General features: G+C 37.5%; 1 protein-coding gene across 1 annotated transcript; it reads left to right on the top strand.

The window, feature by feature from the left end:
- The first annotated feature begins 1836 nt into the window (after window positions 1–1836).
- Window positions 1837–21875, top strand: BRDT (bromodomain testis associated). Its single transcript, XM_063165160.1, has 19 exons — window positions 1837–2028; window positions 2633–2770; window positions 3501–3630; window positions 4447–4628; window positions 5743–6114; window positions 7104–7232; window positions 7403–7591; window positions 8847–9034; window positions 9109–9398; window positions 9482–9595; window positions 11132–11257; window positions 12120–12187; window positions 13382–13544; window positions 14284–14396; window positions 15654–15795; window positions 17488–17561; window positions 18805–19022; window positions 20266–20425; window positions 21139–21875. The coding sequence occupies exons 1-19, from the start codon at window positions 1837–1839 to the stop codon at window positions 21205–21207; spliced, it is 3057 nt and encodes a 1018-aa protein (XP_063021230.1). The 3' UTR covers window positions 21208–21875.
- The last annotated feature ends 451 nt before the right edge of the window (window positions 21876–22326 follow it).

Here is a 22326-nt window from a genome sequence, read left to right as displayed (position 1 = left end):
AGCCTTAATATAATTACCTAATGGAGATTCCAATATTATTAATGAATGTTCAGTGTGATTATTGGCAGTCACCTAAACAAAATCTGTAAAAAAGGCTTCAAAGAATGAAATGTTCTTAGTGTGTAGAACCTGGTACACTCTCTGCCTTTGTTCTGTATGTGGTGTATTAACATTTCTCCAAGCTGCTGTTCTTGTACAGTATATGGTGTATACAGGTTTTATACTAAAACAGAGCTAAAACAAGAGGAAATAGATGCCTTTTCAGCAGGGTCTTTAATGCATGCTTTTAGAGAGCACTGACTAATAGCATATAATCTCTTCTTACCAAGAAAAAAGGAAAAATGATTGATTCTCACAAGATATGATATTTTGCCAAAAGCTTTGACTTCTCTAGTGATGTAATTCATTGTAAGCTATTTGCTTTTTACTCTTAAACTAAAACCACATTTCTATCAGGTTAGCTAGAATCTTCAAACTGGGTCTTAAGGAAACACTCAAGGCTTCTCTTTTTAAGATTACTTGGCCTTTGGGACCTGACTCAGCAGCTCAAGGGCATATGGGGCTGGGAAGGAGTGGTTTGAAAAATATCAAAACACTTACCTGGTTGGAATCTGATCACGCTTTTGCTTCAGTATGCAAACATAAGTTTTATTTTAAGATAGGGAAGTCTTCTGTGACTGGGGAGATGGAGAGGGAGGTGGTAAAGGAGGGAGTGAAAACACAGACTTGTCTGTCTTTAGAAGGTGCAGGCTTAGCTCTCTTGTAAGCAGGGAAGGTAGTTTTCACAGCATAAATTAAGGTTTTAAAAGCTAAGCATCTAAGCCGAAGACACTGTTATGTACACAAAACTTCAGTCTCTTGGTCTCCTTGGCACTCTTGATGCCTTTTATTCTAGACTCTACTGTACTAATTTACAAAATGTTTAAGAGATTAGATGTTATATTATGTTCAAATTTAAGTATTAAATGTTGTTATTTATCTGCTTGTTGCTATAAGATTTTTTTGCTAAGTTTAAACTGTACTCTTTTGCTCCTGCCTTCCATTTCTAGCTTCAGAGCTTTGGATGGAGAAGGTGAACAGCTTGCACTTGATATGGTCTAGTGTGGGTTTTTTGGCAGAAAAAAGCAGGCAAAAATGATAGTATATCCTAATAGTTGAAAATAATGTATGAAGGAGTTGGCTGAGTTGTGAGGCACTTAAAACTACCTCGGAACTTGTCTTCAAATGCTGGCCAGTTATAGGAGAGGCAGATCCTGTATGTGTCCAGATCTTTCCCTTCCAAGATAGATATTTTGATGAAAGGATTAGCACTTAGTTAATGATATGTGGTGGTGCAAATAGTATTCACTCTTATTAGCTAAGGTATAGGCTTCAGGAAGTCAGAAGAGGTATGCTTTGAATGCTGAAATAAACAAAAGAAAAGATAAGATGTGTAATCAGCAATATCTGCTGGGATGCTACAGCTGTTGTAAGAGTGGGCCATATCCACTGTTCTGGCAGTGTGCTGGTTACAATAGCTGTCTATCTTATTATCACCTTTTTCACACCTCACGCAATACTTCCTTCTGGTAGGAAAAGCTGGCTATCAGATTTTTTTCAGGAGAAAGCTAGTATGCGTCCCTAGACTCTAGGAATGCCCAAATACGCGCTTTAAGACCAATGTCTTGCTCAGAACACAAAGGCATGTCTGTAGTTACAGTATGGATGCTCTACAAACAGAAGCGAACAGGTAAGCAGCATTAAATCTAGATATCTTCGCTGAATGCTTCTGTTTTGTTCCCTTCAGGTTAAATGTGTAACGATATTTGAGCAAGTGGATGTACAAACTCCCTAAAGATGTCTGTTCAAAGCCAGCACTGTGCCATTATTATGAACCCTCCTCCACCAGAGTACATAAATAACAAAAGCAGTGGATGTCAAACAAACCAACTTCAGTACTTACAGAGGGTGGTCATGAGAGCCATGTGGAGACACAACTTTTCCTGGCCGTTTCACCAGCCTGTCGATGCAGCAGCGCTGAATCTGCCTGTAAGAACCATTTTGGAACTGGAGTATTAATATGTAAATTATATCAATGTTAAAAAGGTTTTTTCTAATGCAACAGGTTATGGAAGACTATTTTTGCTATTGAGCTGCTGTCACTAATCCAAGTCTACAAGAAAAGTGTTTTCTTTCTAGAGAAATGCTGCCAGGGATAAAGTATTTCAACAGCAATTGTGAGAACTTGGCAGCTTCTTTTTGTTAGTGACTGAGAATTTGTTGAAGTTTGGCTTCTTTTTCCTCTGTTCTGTAAACTGGAGTGCTGCTTTGTGTAAGACAACAAATGAGAAGTGCCTTACTTTTAATAAGTACTACCACTAGAGCTCTGGAGCCTCTTGAAATCAATACTCTTTGGGACTTAAAATGATATATGTTACATGGAAGAACAAGGAAAAAATATGAAGTGAAGAATTCCTGAACACCTACGTTTTTGGTACCTATGACTATAGGGGAAGGTTTTCCTTTAAATAAAATACTGCTACTAATATAATGCAATTCTCTCTTGCAAATTAGCTTTCATAACTAAATGTGTAAAAATATTCATGTCCTAATATTAAGATATGTTTGATGATTTATTCTTTCAATACCCCAGGATTATTACACCATCATTAAAAAACCTATGGACTTAGGCACCATAAAAAAGCGACTGGAACACAATTACTACACAAAAGCTGCAGAATGTATTGAAGACTTTAAAACTATGTTCTGGAACTGCTACATGTACAACAAGGTAGGTGGAACACCAACTCCTACCAGTAACTGGTTCTACTGAATGATACAAACAAGTCTAAAACAAGCACATGGTTATTAGAATATGCAGTAAGTTAGTTGACATTTTATTGTTGTTTTCAAACTATTTTCTCTGAAGTGTTGGGGAGGTTTTTTAATCTGGGATTGACTGAGGATGTAAGTGAAGTCTTGCTTGCTGTTCCAGCAACTGAGTGCATAGCTCTTTCTGCACAAGAACTCCATATCCAAAATCTCTGGGGTTTAGCTGCAGAGCTCATGAACAGCAAGCGCTATGTCACTGCTGTACAAATCCAAGGCTAGCAACCCTGAGCCATGCTCTGTTCCTTCAACAAGTTCAACCTAATGAAGTATAATCATCTCCCTGTGCTTGGATATTTGTTGGCTGTGTCTTGGTATCTTTGAGCTTCAACAGCTTCTTCATAACACAGGGTTAATAAGGGAGTTGCAGATCTGCCCCCTTGGGCTTTTGCTGAAGAAGCATGCAGAAGTAAAGGAGAATTTTTCAATGGACAGTAAGAGAAAGATTATTTCAATGGTGAATTTGCTGTAAAGTGAGTTGCAGGAGCAGGGATGGCAATGATTTAAAGACCTCTCTGGTACTAGTGGCTTTTTTTGATCTGTTGGGGCAGGACTCTCTAGCCTGGTAGTTTTATGAGATAGCTCCCTTTACTGCAGCCTCTTTACTGAATGGTCTTGACCGTATTTTGCAGCCAGGTGATGACATTGTGTTTATGGCTGAAGAACTAGAAAAAGTGTTTATGCAGAAAATAGCCCATATGCCACCAGAAGAACGACCCGTGAGTCTCAAGAAAGGAAAGAGAAAAGGGAAGAAAACAGAAGGTAAGGCCTGTATTATATGCTGAATTTATGATATATTAAGCAAGCAGAACTGGAAACAAAGTATCTTATTTGTCACAGCTCAACCCTGGAACAGTTTGGGTGTTCTCTACTCTTTCCAGAACAATCAGACAAATAACAATACTGCTATAAGGCTTTAGATTTTTTTTAATTTAAAAAGTTCCTTTTTTTAGAAAAGGACCTGACTTCCAATTCAGAGACTGTCATGCTGCTCAGCATTGTGTTATATAAACTAATAGGTGTGAACATCTGTGGGAAGTAAACAGAGTAACAGCTGACAAAGACATGAATAATCTAATCAGCCAAACCAAATACAGAAAAACATTGGTCTAAATTGTTGTCAGATCTCAGCAGTGGAGATCTGTAGTACTGCTAAGCAATATATGCAGCTATTACCTATGCTTAGGAAACATGAACCTACATGATGCAGTCTGCACTCTTTGCTACTTGGTCTTTGTGTTTGTAGACAACAACTTGATACTTTCCCTGGCAAGAACATTTTTACTATATACAGAAGGTAGTATGATGCCTCTTTAATCTTTGGTCTGAAGTTAACCCACACTGTCTTGAAGCCAAGTAAGGTGTGACTTGGCATGATATTGTAGCTGAGACACTAAAGGTGTGAGCAGAGGAGGATACCAATGTTGTGTAAGTAACAAACATTCTGGTTTGCATTTATTTATGACATTCCTGTATAGGCTAGTGGTTATGTGGACAGCTGGTCAATTTGACCATGAAAGAAATTAACTGCAACATTTAAGACTTAACTTCTAAAATTTCCTGTATTAAAATAACCAGAAACATGGCAGGCCAACCCTGGGATTTCAAATGAACAAAGCACAAATGAGAAGCAAGCTGAAAGCAGCTTGAAAGCTGAACAGCCTCCAGTGATGACTCAAGAGCAACAGCAAGTTACACTGGCTCCTTTGTCTGCAGCCCAGCTGACTGCTTTAATGCCAGCTGCAGTCCCTATAGCAAAAGTAAGTTTCCTCAAATAACTTTCAGAAAGAAAGATACTGAAATTTTTCCTTCAGGCACTTATGGCAAAAGCATAGGAGCCGTGCTTATTGCTGTATGTTTATGAAACTTCTGTTATGATACAACAGTAAGAGATCTCTATTAGATCTTCAATGTCTCTGCTAAATACCTGGGCCAGTACTAATTCTAGAAGTTAAATGGAAATTGGGGTGATTGCTTGGCACATCATTTCTTATAAATGTAATCTTAAAATGTTGTTCTCAAAGAAAAAAAAATAAGATGATCCTTCTTGAAGTGTATTACTATATATACTTCTGTGTATTACTATATATACTTCTGCGGGCTTCACCTTGAGGATAATTGGTTTTAAACTACTAAAATAAAGATCTAAGTTCTATTTAATAATTTCTCATGCTTTTCTATGTAAATCAAATACTTGTTTCTTCAAAAATTAACATGTTTGCTTAAACACTGTGTAACTAGCCTGAGAGGTGATGTTTGTAGCTCACAAAGCAAATTCTTGTTACTTCAATCTGAGCTGTACGTGAACATCTGAAAAGATTCCTGTATTGACTTAGTTCTGGTTGTGCTCTTCCAATGAGGAATAGGCACTTTTGCCAGTCTCCCCTATAGTGTATATTTACACTTCACTCACATGGAGTCTGAACACTGATGATAAAGCATGCATTATATGGCTTCCAAACCAAATACTGCACAACTTAGAGAAAAAAAAAGAGATCAACCATTTAGATAAGGCCCTCAACCAGGCCTAAATTAAATTGCAGTAGTCTACCCCCTTCCTGTGACTGTCAACTTGCAGGTAATTTCATAACCTGCCAGTTTCCTGGAATCTTCACAAATGGCTAAAATCTGACCACAGCCTGACCTGCAGTACATCTGCTTCTTTCCTTTGCATTTAAAATGGAGCTTAGTGTGCTAGTCTTGTAATACGTTGTTGGTTTTTAGTCTAAGCTTGGGGATTTGCTGAATTCTGCTCTGACTTCAATAGCTGTACAAGTTCTGACACTTTTTTGGGGCTATCCACACAAAAGAATTTTCTAAAACTGACCATTCTCTTCCTGTTCTGGACACTTGAATATTTTTTTCTTTTCTTAGGCAAAAAAAGGTGTGAAAAGGAAGGCTGACACTACAACTCCTACTACTTCAATAGTCACAGCAAGTGGTCAATCTTCTGCAATGCTTAGTGAAAGAAAAGCTGTTAAAGCATGTAGAGGTGAAAATGAATGTATGGTAACAAATAAATTTCTGAAGAGATCCTTTTCAGATTCTCAACAGCCACCTGGAATTGTTAAAAAGATTCACTTGTCAGGACAACTAAAACATTGTAATGCAATACTTAAAGAAATGTTTTCAAAGAAACATGCAGCATACGCATGGCCTTTCATAAAACCTGTAGATGCAGCATCTTTCTCCACTGGGGTGAACCAAGCCGTTGCCAAAAGTCCTACAGACCTGTGTGCCATTAAAGTAAGTATGTTTCTGGGGAAAATAGGGTATTTGTGTGATTACAAGGTTTTAAATGTGTTAGCTGAAAAGGTGCCATGAAAGCTGCTTTTTCTGTGAAAGACACAACAGGCCTAGAAACCAGATGCATTTCTGTTTCTCAAACTTAGCCAAAGTCACTAAAAGTCTTCTGAGTCTCATTGTGACACATAGTGGCTAATCTACCTAATTGCTGAAAAAGCTAATATAAGTAGTGAGGGATTTCTGATCTCCATGAAGCCCTTCCAAGCATGCCACATGTTAAATATGTCTGTACACACAGTGCTGTTACTAATGGCCTATAAAACAAAATGAAATTTTGTCAAGTCCTCCTTTTCCCTCAATCTCAATGTTCTTTAAGTGCCTGAGAACTTCTATACTGGATGTTTATGTAACACGTTTCACCTTTTTAGTGGGAAGCAACCATTCTAGATGGAGATATGTGGAGAGCTCTCTGTGGATGCTGAGTGTATTTGTATGGGGTAAAATATTTAGCCCAGTGAAGCAACACTTTTTGGGGAATGTTCAATTTTAATAGCTTACAGAATTATCTTGAAAGCTCACTTGCACAATACAAAGGTTATTTCCCAGTTTCTAGTCCATTTGTTTGATTCCAGCTATTATGGAATAAGCTTCATGTAAATACTATGCATAGAATCAAAAACAGATGCTGAGTTCATAACCAAATAAAACCACCCAAACATTGTCTTGACAAGTGCTGAAACTAGTTCTACAAAGTCTTTCAGCAATTACAATTAAATCTGCTTAAAAGAGGAAAAAAAATCTCTTACTTTGTTAAAGAGACAATGTTGAAATGAGATGCAGGTATTTCCTGTTATGGAAATATTTTATAATATTTACTGTCTTAATACAAGCTGAACCTGAATATATATGTTAAAATTCTTGTTCCTCCTTTCTGCTAGTTCATGGAGATACTGTATACTAAGTGTGCCTTTAATTTTCTTTTCCTCTAGAAGAAAATGGATAACTTGGAATATAATGATATACAAGAATTTGCTACAGATGTTAGATTAATGTTCATGAACTGTTACAAACGTAATTCTTCAGACCATGAAATAGTTGCTATGGCAAGAAAACTTCAGGTGAGTTACCTTTTAAGTCAGACTTGAAATGGAATAGTTCATCTCATGCCCTGATGTAGAATCTACTAATATTACTGAACTACTGTGTTGCTGTGTAGTTCTGCAAATAGTAGCTGCATAACACTTTCAAAAATCTGAAAAATTTGCTGTTCCCAAACCTAACTCTTCAGGATGTTTTTGAAATGCACTTTGCTAAAATTCCTGATGAAGCTGTTGCGAGTGATGATCTGCCACAGCCTGTGAGAGAAATGACAGAAGCTTATTCCAGTGAAAGCAGTAATGAAAACTCTTCAGAAGAAAAATCATCTGAAGATTCTGAAGAGGAGAGAAAAGTGAACCTCAAAAATCTTCAGGAGCAAGTAAGCATTATTACTTATTGTGTGTGACTTAATATCTCTCTAGTAATGCCACTTTCAATGGTCTGTTCCAAGACTTAGCAACAAAAATCAGTTTTCCAAAGGTTCTATTAACTTGTATTTTTAATAAAGAACTTTAGTCCCATTTGGAAGCACTGCCAGATGTTAAGTGAGTAGTGCCTCAACAAATACCAAGTGAGCAACAGTTCTACTACTCTTGCCTACCACTTCTTCAGAGGAATCTCAAACTTCTTAAAAAATAAAAGCGTGTTCCTGTGGTATGAGAGCCTCCAGGCACTCCACATGTAGCTTAGTGGCATATTCTTCCAACAGGGTCATGTCTTTCACATGGTCAAAAAGCATTGTTCCTTCCCTCAGTCTCTTTTGAGCCATACAAAAGCAAGTTGTTAATTTCTTCTTCAGAGAGCTCAGTATGAGAGAGAAAAGGTATCTCATGCTAACCAGTGAAGCAAAGCCATGCTTCATATTAGGAGTGGGATGGGTGTTACTTCTGCTTGAACATAGTTTTTAACCTGTTGCTGCTGCATCTATTAACTCTGGGGAAAATTAGCATTTGTTCCGTTAGTGAAATGAGGGAGTTTTCAGTCTTTGACAGATTTGCATCATCAATTTATGGAAGTAGGCAGAAGGATGAACCTAAGCATACAAGCCAGCCTTTACAGTAGTGAGGTATTTCAGAGATTTCTAATCTCATCATCTGACCATCTTCTAATTCCTGAGGTTTAAACCAAGTTGTGTTAAGCTCTTTTCTCAAATTCTTAGCATTTCTCAACTAGCCACTTTATATTGCAAAATGAGATGCATGAGCCCAGTCCCACTTGCTTAATTCAGCAATGCTGTAGAAATGTAACCTAATAAGGCATTTATGTGCATCCCAAATCCCTGAAATTAGAGAGGCTGTTGGAAACCCCTGCAGTGATTTTTTTTTTCCTGTTTTTGGGGGAGGTGGGGGGTTGTGTTTGTGTTTTCCTGACAGAATGCTAAAAGCACATGCTGTTAGAAATGTTTGCATAAAATAAACAGTCCTGTATCCTCTAGATGCATAATCTGTGACTGAGATACAATATAGTAAAATGTTTGGGAAATAAATCTCACTTGGAAAGCAGACATCCTATTAATATCCATTCAGCTGCCACTAACTTCCTGTGATATTCAGGACCAGTTTATTGTTCCTCCTACATTGCCCAAGGTTATCAACATTCTGTGGGTTTTCTTGTTTTCTTTTTGGTTTTGATAGCTTAAAGCTCTTCACCAGCAGTTGTGGGTTTTGACCAAAGCATGCTTATCTAGACCAGGAAAGAAAAAAGGGAAGGCTAAAAGTGAGAAAAGAAAGAACAAGGAAAAAGCTGAAATGAAAAGCTTGATTCAAAAGAAGAAAAATCTGAAATACATGAAGAAATCTAAGAGAAAGCTCTCTTTAAACATGTAAGTGTGGGGAACTTGTGTGGGTGTCAGATTATTTTAAACTGCTGTTACTGCAGTACACTTTTTTCCTGCAGTCAATCAAAGAACACCATGCAGCAGGTCTTGTTGGCACATAAGTCAGAAGATGAGGATGGTGCCAAACCTATGAATTATGATGAAAAACGGCAGTTGAGTTTGGACATAAATAAACTCCCTGGAGATAAGCTTGGGAAAGTAGTCCATATAATACAGTCAAGAGAACCTGCACTGAGGAACTCTAACCCTGATGAGATAGAAATAGACTTTGAAACTTTAAATGCTTCAACACTCAGAGAACTAGAGAGATATGTAGCAACCTGTTTGAGGAAGAAACAAAGAATGCAGGGTATGTAGCATAAATGATTTTTTAAAAACCCATTAGATTTGTTTTCTGGTTTTCTTTCATGTTAACTTCTGTTTCACCTGCAGCTAAAAACCCATCAAAGTCAAAAGAAGAACTTAATTTTGAGAGGAAACAAGAGTTAGAGAAGAGACTACTGGATGTCAATGGTCAACTAAACCCAAAGAGAGAGAGCTTCAGGAGTAATGTGGCTCTTACTTTTATTCATTTGCAATGGAAATAGCTTAAAGTGGAATTCTTCCCTTGGGCTTAAGTTGTTTTAGGTATCTGGAGATTGTCTCCTCACAATAGGTGGGGTCTTAAGCTTCCCACTGATAGTCTCAAGATTCTTTCTATGTTGAGTGAGCTGGAGTCACAGCAGCAAATTTGGTCAGTTCTTTATCCTGTCTAAAACAGTTTCCTTATTCCTGCACCTAATACTTTATTACAAGTAAAGATGATAACAGTTTCAGAAATTAAGGGGCACTGAAAAATTCCCCTATGCTAATATATGAAAACATGGGGGGATGTAGAGGGTCACACAATCTATTTGTTTGCAATTAACTTTCTGTGGTTTAGAGAGACAAGAATAACCAATTCTAGTAATACTTGTTATATGGCAGTGTCATATACCAGTTTTGTCATGCTAACAAAACTGGTATATCAGTGACAGGTGTTATCTTAGACTTAAGAAAGTGTCCTAGGAGAAAAATTCAGTTTTTCAGGCAATAATGCATTTCAAGATCAAAGTCAGAAATTCAGTGCTTACTTGAGCTGTACACTTACTGGTGGTTCTCATCAGGGGCTGAGAATGGATCAGTGCAGCTGATGCTGCTATTATAACTCAAGCTGTTCCTCGTTAAAATAGTGAGTGCTGTTATTGCCCTCCACTGGATATCTATTTAGCTCCTATGTAAAATCAGCTGACATGATAGAAGCAGCTCTGGAAGACACAGGGACATGTGTATCCAGCATTAGCTCAGTCAAGTCTTCCTGTCTGGTATGCATAATGGCTTGAAAATATCCTACAAAGAAAATCTTAAGGAGCTGAAATCAATTATTAACTATATGTTGTGAGGACAGCGAAGAAGCTGCCTAGGAAATCTTTACAACTGATATCTGGCTTGTTTACAAGAGCTAAATCTGGACTTGTGTCCAGGGAAACAGGTATCCATGTAACTTCTCATTTTTGAAGCTTCCACAGAGAAAAAACTTTGAAAAAGGTTTGATTCCAAAATCATTGTAAGCTGAGTTAAATCAACCCTGCAGATGCAGAATAGTCAGATGGTGGGGAGGTGGCAAAAGATGGCAATTTTGGGAGTGCATATGGCTAGGGAAGGAAGAGCTGGCTGTAGATAAAGAACTCTGCAGGCAAGTCTGGCAGCAGCAACGTGCACACAAACAGGCTCTTGACCACAGGAAAGCTTATGGGGGAAAATTGCTTGAATTGTGTCTTAAGTCTACTGTTTTAATTTGCTTCAGAATTGCAAACTGTGATTACAGCTTCTCCTTGGGTATTTCACTCATTCAAGTAGCTTGCTGCTGGTAAATCCCACTCCTATGGTCTCTAGAGGGAAGTCTTTGTTTTCAAGTCCACTGCTAAATGGACAGTAGACAAGGAAGCAAAATAAAATGAACTCTGGCATGGCAGAATAGACCTAGCAAGGTTGATTCACTGTCTTGTATAGGAAGAATGCTCTATTGCAGGTTGTTCTGAATTCTTTGTTTTTCTCCTGCAGTTGAAAACAATGCTGAGTCAAGTACTGGGCCAAGCAGACTGAGTGACAGCAGCAGCACCTCCTCAGATTCTGGCAGCAGCTCTAGCAGTGACTCTAGCTCCTCAGATAGCAGTGACTCTGAATCAGGTTAGAAAGTTTATTTTTGTGTTTGTGTAGGCAAAATATCTTCTCTTAGCATCTACTGTTCCCCATGCTTACCAAGGATTTTAGTAATCTTTGGTTTGGTTCCCTCCATTTTGAAAGCTTAATTCCAATGCTATGAAATGAAATGAATGCCTTTAATACTGTGATCCCAGGGAACACAAGACAACCAAACCCCCAGTACATCCATTCAACTTACCAGTGAAAATCTATAGGGACCAAAATAAGCTAGCCAAAGTTCTTTGTATATAACCTGGACACTTGACAATAGAGCTATAGCTTGCTCATGTAGCTTTGATCCCTTTTTGAAAGTGTGATTCACTTTATTTTCATCTTCTGGTCTGCACATGAAGGGTGACCTGAGCAACAGAAGTGCCTACAGCATTAACTGTGGAGGCAAAATCCACCCTGGTGCTTAAAATGTTTTACGTTTGTTCAGCATCAGAACACTGAACGATGTTTCTCTGTACACAGAACTCTTTAGTTTTCTAGGACAGAATATATCTGCCAAACTGGAGCTCTGCAGTGTAGATCTCCATATGAGGTACAGGGTGAGATGAATGCTCAACCCTCTGCAGTGTGGGGGGGAGCAAACACAGTGAATCAATGGCAATGGAGACCTTGGTCCTGCAGAAATCTGTGGTCTCTTGTTATATCTGGGAGAAATTCTCTAAACACATCAAGCTCAAGTCAAAGTATTCAAGATAAGAATGTTCCTTTCACTGTGAGGTTGACTCTAGGTACAACTGCAACTCACACCTTCTGTGTGTGAATAATGAAACATGTGAATGACTGATTCCTTTTTTTTTCTATCCCCCTTTTTCTGCCCACCTCACTGTATTTACAGTTACAGAAACCTGTTCAAAACAGACTGGAACCAGGCACAAATGTCCAGCTTCTATGGAAAAATCTAAGGTAAATCTGCCTGGAATGGATATAATGATTTTGCCCTAAACAAATAACAAAGTTATTATACAAATAACCTTGTTAAAGTTATTTTTTAACATACAATGGTAATAGAAATTATGCAGTTTCATCAGGAAATAATGAATATGGCTTGAATGCTATTTGTTCTGTAGGACTGATTGATGTGAAGATGTCCCATGAGCTGTTTTTAAAAATACCTTATGCATCTGTATAGGAACAGAGATACTGGGAGGCTTTTATCTTTTATTATCATTGTGGTGATTGTGTTTGATGAAGAAGGGCAGAATGCTCCTTGTATCCCACCCACCCCCAAAAAGGGCAAATAGTCTCCAAATGGATCTCTGAGTATAGAATTGACCTAACAAACAGTGTAATGTTTTTTAATCTATTAATACCCTCACTTCTATGCCTGAAAAGAAATACATTGTACGCTTATTTTCAGGATACTTTAATGCTGTTTATTGTTATGGTATTATTGGAACCAACAGCAGTTTTATCTAGAAATAATTCTTAATGCCTCTTAGATTGAATTGCTCTATTTCTGTATTATACAGTGGGTGTTATTTCTTGTCAAGGTTAGCTGCCTTTAAGAATTTCCCTTGAAGCAACCAGAGAAAGAGACCTTGATTTTCAAAGCGAAATCACAGCCAAACCTTCATTCTTCTTGCAATAGACTGACTTTCCCTTAAAGTACAGGAAACTAGGCTGCAAATTTATTATTCAGCTGCTCCTTCTGCATCTTCATAAGCAAAGATTCAGAGAAGGAATTATGCAACACTCTCTTTTTGCTTAAGAGCTTCAGCCTCTGCAGTGACAGAATGACAGCAATGAACTGGAGAAAACAGGATCCAGGAAATGAGCTTTAGCTTGGTCAGTTGTAACAGCCCCTTACTGACCTCCTGAGTAGCAACAAACATCATACTTGAAATGCTCACATTACATTTTGTTCTCAGGGATTTTCTGTATCTGTCAGACCAAGGCAGTGAGTGCACTTTACCTCATGGCTTTTTGTCATCTAAATGCTTAGAAAATGATGGATCAGTATCACAATACAGGGGGTACTGAATCTGATAAACAGTGGAAATAAGGAGTGGTGGGAAAAGAGGATCAGATAACTATTTAAAAAAATTGGCTGTATTAACGACTGCAGTCTCTTTATAGAGAATACCACTTTGTTTACAGAGGACACCCTGCAATGCTGGTCTGCAAGCACAGCCCTCCTCTCTCACTAGCAGCTTGCAAATTCATGGATCATCTGAACTGCAGCAGCAACCTCCCAATGCACTGCAAATGCTTCAGTGTAGATCACTTAATCCATCAGAACAAAACACTCAGACTCTCTCAGGTAATACCTTTATGCCTGTATTTGACTGCTGAGGAAAGAAGGGTTGTCAGGATGCCTGTATTACCAAACAAGCTTATCTTGGAATTTTGGAGGTTAGCAAGTGGATAACTGAAAAAGTTCTTGCAGAGTATGGATTACCAAAGAGCACGATGGAAATTGAAGCATGGGAACATTAAGGGTTGGCTACGGGTTTCAGCTTAGTGGGACACTTGTGGTGGGGCAAAGTAGTATTAAAAACAGGAAGTGTTCATGCTTCCTTCCTATGAGATGGAAAAGGATATCTTAATGAACTTGGAGTTACAGAAGTGTTGAACACCTTGAGGCAGGATTAGAGGCTTCAACCCCTGCCCTCTACCCAAGTTCATGTCTGAATGCTTACTTGCTGAATGGAAGGCTTGGTCCCACAGGTCCTCTGAATGGAGTGTTGTTGTCTAGACACATCAGATACATGAAGTTGCTTAGGAACTTGATCCAAGGAGCTATTTTCCCTCCCTTATTTAAAAAAGCCTAATAATGTCAGACACTACTAAGATTTTTGGTAGAAGACAGCATGAACTGGTAGCTGATTAACTGAGAAATCAATTAAAAACTAATTAAAAATAACTCTCTTAAATCACGTGGCTAGAATACATATCTCAATACAGAGTTACTCCACAGATCTAAACAGTGACCTAATTTTGAGATGTAGGACTGCATTTTACATGACAGGGGAAAAAATCATACCCTACTTCTTTCTCAGGTAAAATCTCAGCTGTACCTGCTCTGTGTGATGCTCCAGACCAGCAAACTCCTCAGAGCACTCCAAAGACAAATGAGTCTTCTGTCACCCACTCCAGAAATATTTTTCCAGAGGTGAATACCTGCTTCTCTCCAATTAATTAATTTCAAACAGCATCTGTAAAGCATGTTCTTACCCTTGAAGTAAGATGTAATACAGTACTTCAGGCTTGCATTTGATGCAATGAAGGCCATTTAAGGTTTACAACAAAAGTTTTCTGAAACCCCAGTAAAAAAGTGATTCTTATCCTTTAACAGGCTATTACTTCATTGCCTATTGGCTGTAAAGGAAAGTTTGGCTGATCACATAGTGTACTATAAAGCTTATTTTATTTCTTTTCAGGACTATAGCTTAAACTTAAGTAACCCTTGCACACTTACAGGTTAAAAGTCCACCCTGTAAACCAGAATCTTTACAAAATAGGGAGATTATAATATGTGTCTTGGTTTTGTAGAAATATCAATTTCACAAACTCAGCAATACTGAGGCTCTACTGGGGAAGTGTGATGCCTTTCATGCCTTTTCCTTAAGCTGTGGAAACTGGGGCTTTCAGGGTCTAGATGAGGTTGTAAAATATTTAATGACTGTTGAGTTCTGTCTTAATATGTTCTTGGAGAGTATTCTGGTTAGAAGGGCCTCTGTGGAGCAAAGGAAGTTATTGATGTTACTGCAGCATGATCACTGCCATCCTATGATGATTAATATCCTTCTGAACATGGTTGGAAATTTAGTTGCTTTAATAAGGCTGTAATAGCTTTATTTTTGGCAATGGATAGAAACTGCCTCTTGAATCTATGAGCCCAGGAATGTGTCCTGCAAGTAAGGATGAAAAGCAGCTCACACCTTCCTTTTGGTGTCCACTGTCCAAGGTAGCAGGTAATGCAAATTGACTGAGTTTTGTGGAGCACTGTTCTTAGTTCAGGGGATTACTACACAGAGTAATCTTGCACAGAGTAAAAATACCCAAGATCACAGTCACCCTTTGCCCTGAGCCACAAGCTAGAGTGCAGCAATTGCCTTTAAGACAACTTTATTCTGCTGTACCATGTTAAGGGTTAAGATCTTGTATCAGTTTCTCATGCTCTACCCACTCCATCACTTGGGATTGCTGAGCTGTGCATATTCTAAATCTGAAGTCTTGATTTATGAACTTTCTTTGTTTACCATGAGTGAAATCTATTTCTTCCTTGGTGTTTACAGAAGCTAGAGCTGCAAGAATTTACTGCTCTAAGCTTCTAAACCTTTAATCCTGATGCTGTATAATAAGAATCCTCATATGCTAAACACAAGTAATATAAAGGATGTATTTTGAAGTCTAGCTTCTCTTCTAGGTGTCCAACACCATTTTCCAAGTTGACAGTGCTGACTGGAGTAAACAAGCTGAGCAAACAAGACATCTAGACAAATCAAATAAACCGCAAAACAAGACCAGCATGAGAACTGCTGATTTAATATCTATAAGTCGAGAACAAAGTATGTAATGTCATAATAAAAACTGTAGCTATTATCAGTGTTGCAAAGTTAAAAATGCCCAAGAAACTAGTTTAAAGAAATATCAAGCTTGAATACCTTATATATTATTCACTTTGCAGGATAATGGTTGGATATGCAGTTTTCCCTTGCTCTTCCTTTTTTTATTTGCTGCTTAAAAACAAAACAAAAAAAAAAGTGAAATTAAACTGATGTTTGGTTTTTGTTCTGTATTAAAATATATAAAGAAAAATACTTTTTGATTTAAGAATGTGGCACTAGGGATACATAAACCAGTAAACCATGAAGTCTGAGAATTGATGATTCAATCTGTTGAACTTCACTGGCTTCTGAAATGTCTTCTGCTGAAGTTTCACGGACCTCTTTTCCCAGAGCACTTTGTGTGTATTTTGAGTTATTATCTTTGGCTCTTAGTGACAAGGATCTGACAGCAAATCACTGTCAAAGAGGCTTTCACTATGGAATAAAGTTGCAATTATTACAAGAACACTGGCCCTCTGAAAGCTGCATTCTATACTTCATATTTCCAGCTAAAGAATTGACTGAACATCCATGCTCTGTGTGTACACTATTGCCAGACACAATTGTTTTGGTTTCTCCTTTACTCTTTGCCCTCTAGAACACCTAAAGAAGAAGGGAAGAAACTTCTGAAAACTTGATGAAATTAAAAAGCAGAGCCTGTTCACTGATGAGTTCTTATTTTTGGCAAAGAATAATGCTAAGCAGTTGCAGTGTATTAAAGCAATTCTAAAAATGGGGATTTGATTCTCCATGCATTTCTATTAATTTTAGGGTCTTAAGACACCAAGCCATACATCTACTGTCCCCTTTTGCTTAGACTTGCAGCAGCTGGAATTGGTACATGGCCTCAGCTAAGATTTCTGCTAACAAAGTTTTGTGGCTCTGAGGTTTTTCTGAAAACCCCTTTAATGACAAACTGGCTGAGGGTTTGATACTTTGAATCCAGCATTTATTTGCATAATTTTAAAAAGTGTTACCCGAAGTTTTTTTATTAAGCATTTACTTAAATAATGAAACATCTCAAGCTACACTAGAGGATTGCTGCTGAATGAGATAAAATGTGTTGTTGATCTCTGGTTTGAAAATAGTGTTTGGGGTTTTTTTCCCCTCAAATAATAAAGAAGTAACAGGATGAAGTATTTGTATATGGGTAGGCTGCTGGAAATGTGAGGACGAGCCCTTGATGGCTGACCTATCTGCTTTTAAATAAAAGTAAATGGGGCTGAGAGCTATAGGTGAAATGAGTTTGCATGATCCATCAGGTAACCCTAAAGCTGGAATCAAAAGAAAAGAGGGCTGGGTGGGAAGGAGAGGAAGTGACTAAGTGGCAAAGTGTTGTGTTGAGCCTTCCTGACCAAACCTTTAAAGCATTCTGCTGGGACCTCTCCTAGAATTAACCAGGAGTTAATTTCTCATCTATAGTTGAGCTACCTATACTTTTTCCTGCCCAAAAGTGGAGAGAAGTGGTCCAGGTCAATTTAAGCTTAGGAAATGTTTGGAAGAACTTCTGTCATTTTGAACCAAATAATAAACTGCACTGTAAGCTTTTTAAGTCAATTCCTGGAAAGACTAAAGATTTATCATTTAAATTTGAGAAAGAATAGTCTATAAAATCAACGTGGTCAAAAAAGTCTCTTTTCATTTTTCCATCAGGTCATTGTACACCCAATGATAAATCTAATGATAAAAACATACCACAGCCAATGTCTGAACTCCTTCCAAGAAAGGTGAGTGATGCTCAAGTTCTGTTTGAGAAGAGGCTGAATGTAGTTACTAGCTTGAATAACTCCCTGACCTAGACCACCTCTAAAAATTGGTTCTTCTACAAATAGAATATTTAGTGTACAATAGGTCTTTGTTATTGGTATAATCTGTATAGATTTATCTCATTTTTAGTGTTAAAACCAAACAAATGTCTCTCTTCATTGCAGAAGGTAAAGCACATAAGATACATGCACACAAATATATATTCAATATGCCCATGTTGCCTTATTAAAATATGGTTTGTTTCATCTAGTTTTAATATTTAAACAAGGAACTAGTGTTCCTTGATCTAGTTCTGCTATCCAAGTTATTAGTGTGCTTTCCCTAACTGATCCAGTAAAAAAATAAGAGTAGTGTGGAATATAGTCTTGGTACTATTGGAAAACCTGTTCTGAAATAAGACAAAGCACTTTTAATGACTAAAGGTATTTGTGACAGTTGAGCAAAATGTCTCCTGGCATACAGTAAGTTACCTTGATTGGAAGGACAGAGGGATTTTCTTATCTACTAAATTCTTCTCTTGTAATCATCTAACTGAAAACATTAATTCAAAATTACTAATACTAGATCATGTCAACCTCTGGACCTAAAAAGTTTTCTATATCATCTGTGGAGCTACAATGTTTCTATCTAGGATTTTTCTTTAGGCACTTAGGTTTCAGAAAATTATTAACTAACATGTTGAATTGAATTCCAAAAATATGTATTTCCTTCATAAGCACATGCTTCTACTAGAAGGAGGATTTCTTAAGAATGCTTGTTTTATTCTGATTTATGCTGTGAAGAAAATGCCACAGGGGAACAAACAAAACCCACAAGCCTAATATAAAACTATTGTTGTGTAAGGACTGTGTATAGAAATTAGATGGACTTCTGTATTAAAACCTTGTCAATGGACCTTGTGTGAACTCAGCCTTGTGAATTCATGTTTTCTGAAATGAAATAGTGGAGAAGTAGACTTAAATAGTCAGAATAGCTACAAAGGCTAATGTTTGTTGGTATATTGCCAAAGACTCTCAAAGTTGACGAGAAAGCACATTAAAATCTGCTCAGATTGCTGCATATGCACTAATATCCTGCCAAAGGAAAAATATTTTGGTGTAGATATTTCCAGCAGGCCTAGTCAAACAACATTGTGCAAATGTAAGAACTAGGCAGGTAAAGTAGTTGAAGAGTATTTTTTTTTCCTTTTTCTGATAACTTCAGGATACAGAATTGAAGACTGTAGATTCCTGGGTAAGCCTGTGTAAAACAATGAAGCTTCCAGCTCCAATAAAAGCATCTGCTGAGAGCTTCAATCAGTTCAGGGATGCAGTACTAAAGAGGAGTGGGCAAGTGCAGGAGGCAAAAAGGTCTCTTGGGCATGCTGAGAGGGAGCTGCAAAATCTTCCACAAGAAAACAAAAGATTTGTAACTACTTCTGTGTAAGTATTATTCTGGTTTTTGCCTGTATGATACTGGAGGGCTTAATTATTCAGGGACAAGGGGTTTGGGTTAGGTAATTGCCACATGTCAGATGAAACTGGGGAGCTGTACCATGCTAAGCAAAACTGCACATCCCAAATGCACAGAGCAGCCTTTTCTCTTCAAATCAGTACTATTTCAGCAATCAGAGAAACTTCCCAGGAACTTCCTCCTTTGTTGTTGCTGTTAGTTTGCTTCTGGATTTTTTTGTTGTTGTTTTTGTTTGTTTTTTGGGGGGTTTTTTGGATGGAAGGGAATTTGGTTTTTGTTTGGGTACTAAGGTGAGAGGTTTTGGTCCCCTGGAGCACTCATGACCAGAGTTCACATTTGTCCTATTTTCCTACACCTGTAGCCAGGAATGTCCTCATCTTAGTGCTCTCCTAGGGGGACACAGGAAAGTCCAGTCTTTGAGAGCATGTTGTTAACATAGCTATACAGGGGTTCCAGTGTGCACCACTTCATGCAGCAGAATTCTTTGCATTGCTGTAGAAAAGCACCTTCCATAAGCCCCTGCTCCCCTGGCTGTTTGCAGCTCCTGTTTCAGGCAGAGCCCTGAGGTCTGTGGCCATGCTGAGTGGGATAAATGACTGCCTGCTAATTACTGCATTGCAGTAATATCCTGGAGTTTGTTTGCCACCTTTTGGAAACTGTTTGTAATATTCCCCTCTTCAGTAGTCTGCTTTTTTCCCCTTGCCTCTTTCACCCTGTGAAAGATAAATCTGAGCTGGTTCCTAAATTCTCCTGAACTTGCCCATTGCTGGTTGTATTAGAATAAGTCAATTGGTTGGATTGTTTTATTTTAATAATCAGAGCATTTGAAAGACTTAAGAGTATACTCCTCATTCAGAAATTAGTGAAATCTACCTCAAATAACTAACTGAATTAGGAAGAAGGTAGAAAAAAAACCATCACAGCCCAAGAAAGTAACAGAAAATAAAGAATTTCAAAGCAAGTGTATCTATAAATCCCACGTGCATGCAGATTAGAAATGGGGACACAGGAAGCATGAACCTACTACAGCCCAACAAATGTGTGTACATAACTCTTGTGAAGGGAAATCATTTTGAAACAATGTGAAAGAGACCCTTTAAGTGCTAGGCACTGATTTAAATTATTTGTAGAATTCTATCAGGTTGTTATGGGAAAAAAAAAAAAAAAAAAAGAACTTTTATCCTATACTGATTTCCTCTCCTGTCTTTAAAGGGGCCCTGAAAGCACAAGATTGGATGCCATGGCAGTGCCAGACTGCGAGCTTGAAAAAGAAATGCCTAAGAGTAAACTGCCCGAAGCTCAACAACGTGTTCTTGATCAGGACCGCAACTTGGCTAGAAAAATGGAACAAGAACGCAGGAGGAAGGAAGCAGTAAGTTTCTGATTCTTGCTAAACTATTTTATTTTTCAACTTTACTATAGAATAAACAAATATTACATCAGGTTCTTATTTCAAATGATCTGAATGATTGAAGAGTTACTACCTGAAGAGTTAGTGCAGAAAATGCAATAGGAAACTCAAAGTACATCTTCAAGTGGCATGATATGAAAACTATCTGCTTGGTCCTAGTACTCCCATAAGTTTAGAATAATTATGTGGTAAAAAAAAACTCAGAAGAGGAGTCCCTGCCCTCTAAATAATTTCCAACCTTGAGTGTTGCAAGCTGTACATCCTCCTTAAAGTGTTACATGTCACAAACATGCTAGTCCTACAGTTCTGGTGTGAAATAGCACACCTAAGCCTTTTTAAAACTAACTGGTTTTACTGGTGACAGTAATTAGTGTTTTCTAATTGTGACTTTTTTAAGATTGAACATTTTTTAAAAATTCATAGTGTTGTAGAATGGAATGTAAGTACCAGTGTGAGACCATGCTGGATTCAGGTAAGTTCAACTGAAGCTTTCATCCTTCAGCTCTTTTCTGAGCGCTTCAGCAACACACACTCTCAAACTTGTCATAACAGAAAAGACATTCATTTTTGAGAAGATGCCTTATAGTTTTCTCTTAAATCTTTAAGTATTTGACCTGCATAGTGTCCATTAATGTTTGACTGCTCTGAAAACACACTTGTTTGCTTTCTTGCAGACAGCTTGGATAATTGATGTGAATCTGCAGAGAGATATTATGGCATCTTTCGAAGAATATCTTGACTGAAAGCAGTAGTTTATATAGAACTTAACTTCAAACTGCTAAACCCAGCATAGTTTTGTACTAGTTAGGATCTTAAATATTAAGACCACTTTAAAGATCTTCTCTAAAATGCTTTGTATTAAAAGCTTGTTCACTAATACCTGAAGCATCACAAGGTTTATTTCTTTTCACTGCTTGTTTATAATGTATTCTGTTCTGCTGAGCAGTCGAATGGAGTTGTTCATTCGATTACAGTTTCATCTGTTGCTTCTATCTGGTATTACAAAGAATCACTGTACTGTGACACACCTGTACAAAATCTGGGCTGTGACAAAAGGATCTCTCTAGAAGTGGTACTGTCTAAGGGAGGGGGTGTGTAACATTACTTGTAATCACAAAAACAACTTCCATGAACTCTTTAACTTCATCAGTAAATCTTATCTACTTGCATGTATTTTAAGGTCCAGATGTGTTTAATGTATTTTATGTTAACATAACATTTAGCTAAGGGTGTAAACATGTTTGCCACATAGTTCTAGTTCTTCTCAGGAAGAAATTATGGCAAACTGGCTCCAGTGTGAAAGATTTTCTGATTGATACAAGATATTATTGGTGTTGAAAAATTTTCTGATAGAAACCAGAATGTGTAGTTTTTACATTCTTGTTGATTATATACAGGTATGGGAAATAAATATGGGACAAACAAAACATTGTTTTATGGAATTATTACCAAAACACAGCATGTATTACAGAAATGCTGGGTGGAAGGGGGGCCCTCTTCAGACAATCTAGTTTAGTAGTCTCCAAACCCTTTTTGCCATGTACCCCATAATTTAAATATTTTAAGCATAGACCCCCAAGACATATATATTTATTAATTTATAAATTATATACACATTATAAATATTCCACTGTAGTAGTCTATTTTTTACATTACATTATAATATTTTTAATTTCTGTTTTATTTTTAACCCTGTTTATTTATTATTTTATTTTGTAATTTTAAAAATTGTATTCAATATTTTATTCCCACACTCCACTTTGAAGACTACTGATCTCATTGAGCCTCCTACTCAAAACTCTCTCCCAGTAGAGAACTTCAATTTGTCAAGTTCCTGGATGAAAAGTGAAGGTAACACGGCC

This window comes from Melospiza melodia, chromosome 11 (assembly GCF_035770615.1).
Source record: "Melospiza melodia melodia isolate bMelMel2 chromosome 11, bMelMel2.pri, whole genome shotgun sequence".
Classification (NCBI taxonomy): domain Eukaryota; kingdom Metazoa; phylum Chordata; class Aves; order Passeriformes; family Passerellidae; genus Melospiza; species Melospiza melodia.
This window is presented reverse-complemented; position numbering and strand designations above follow the sequence as displayed.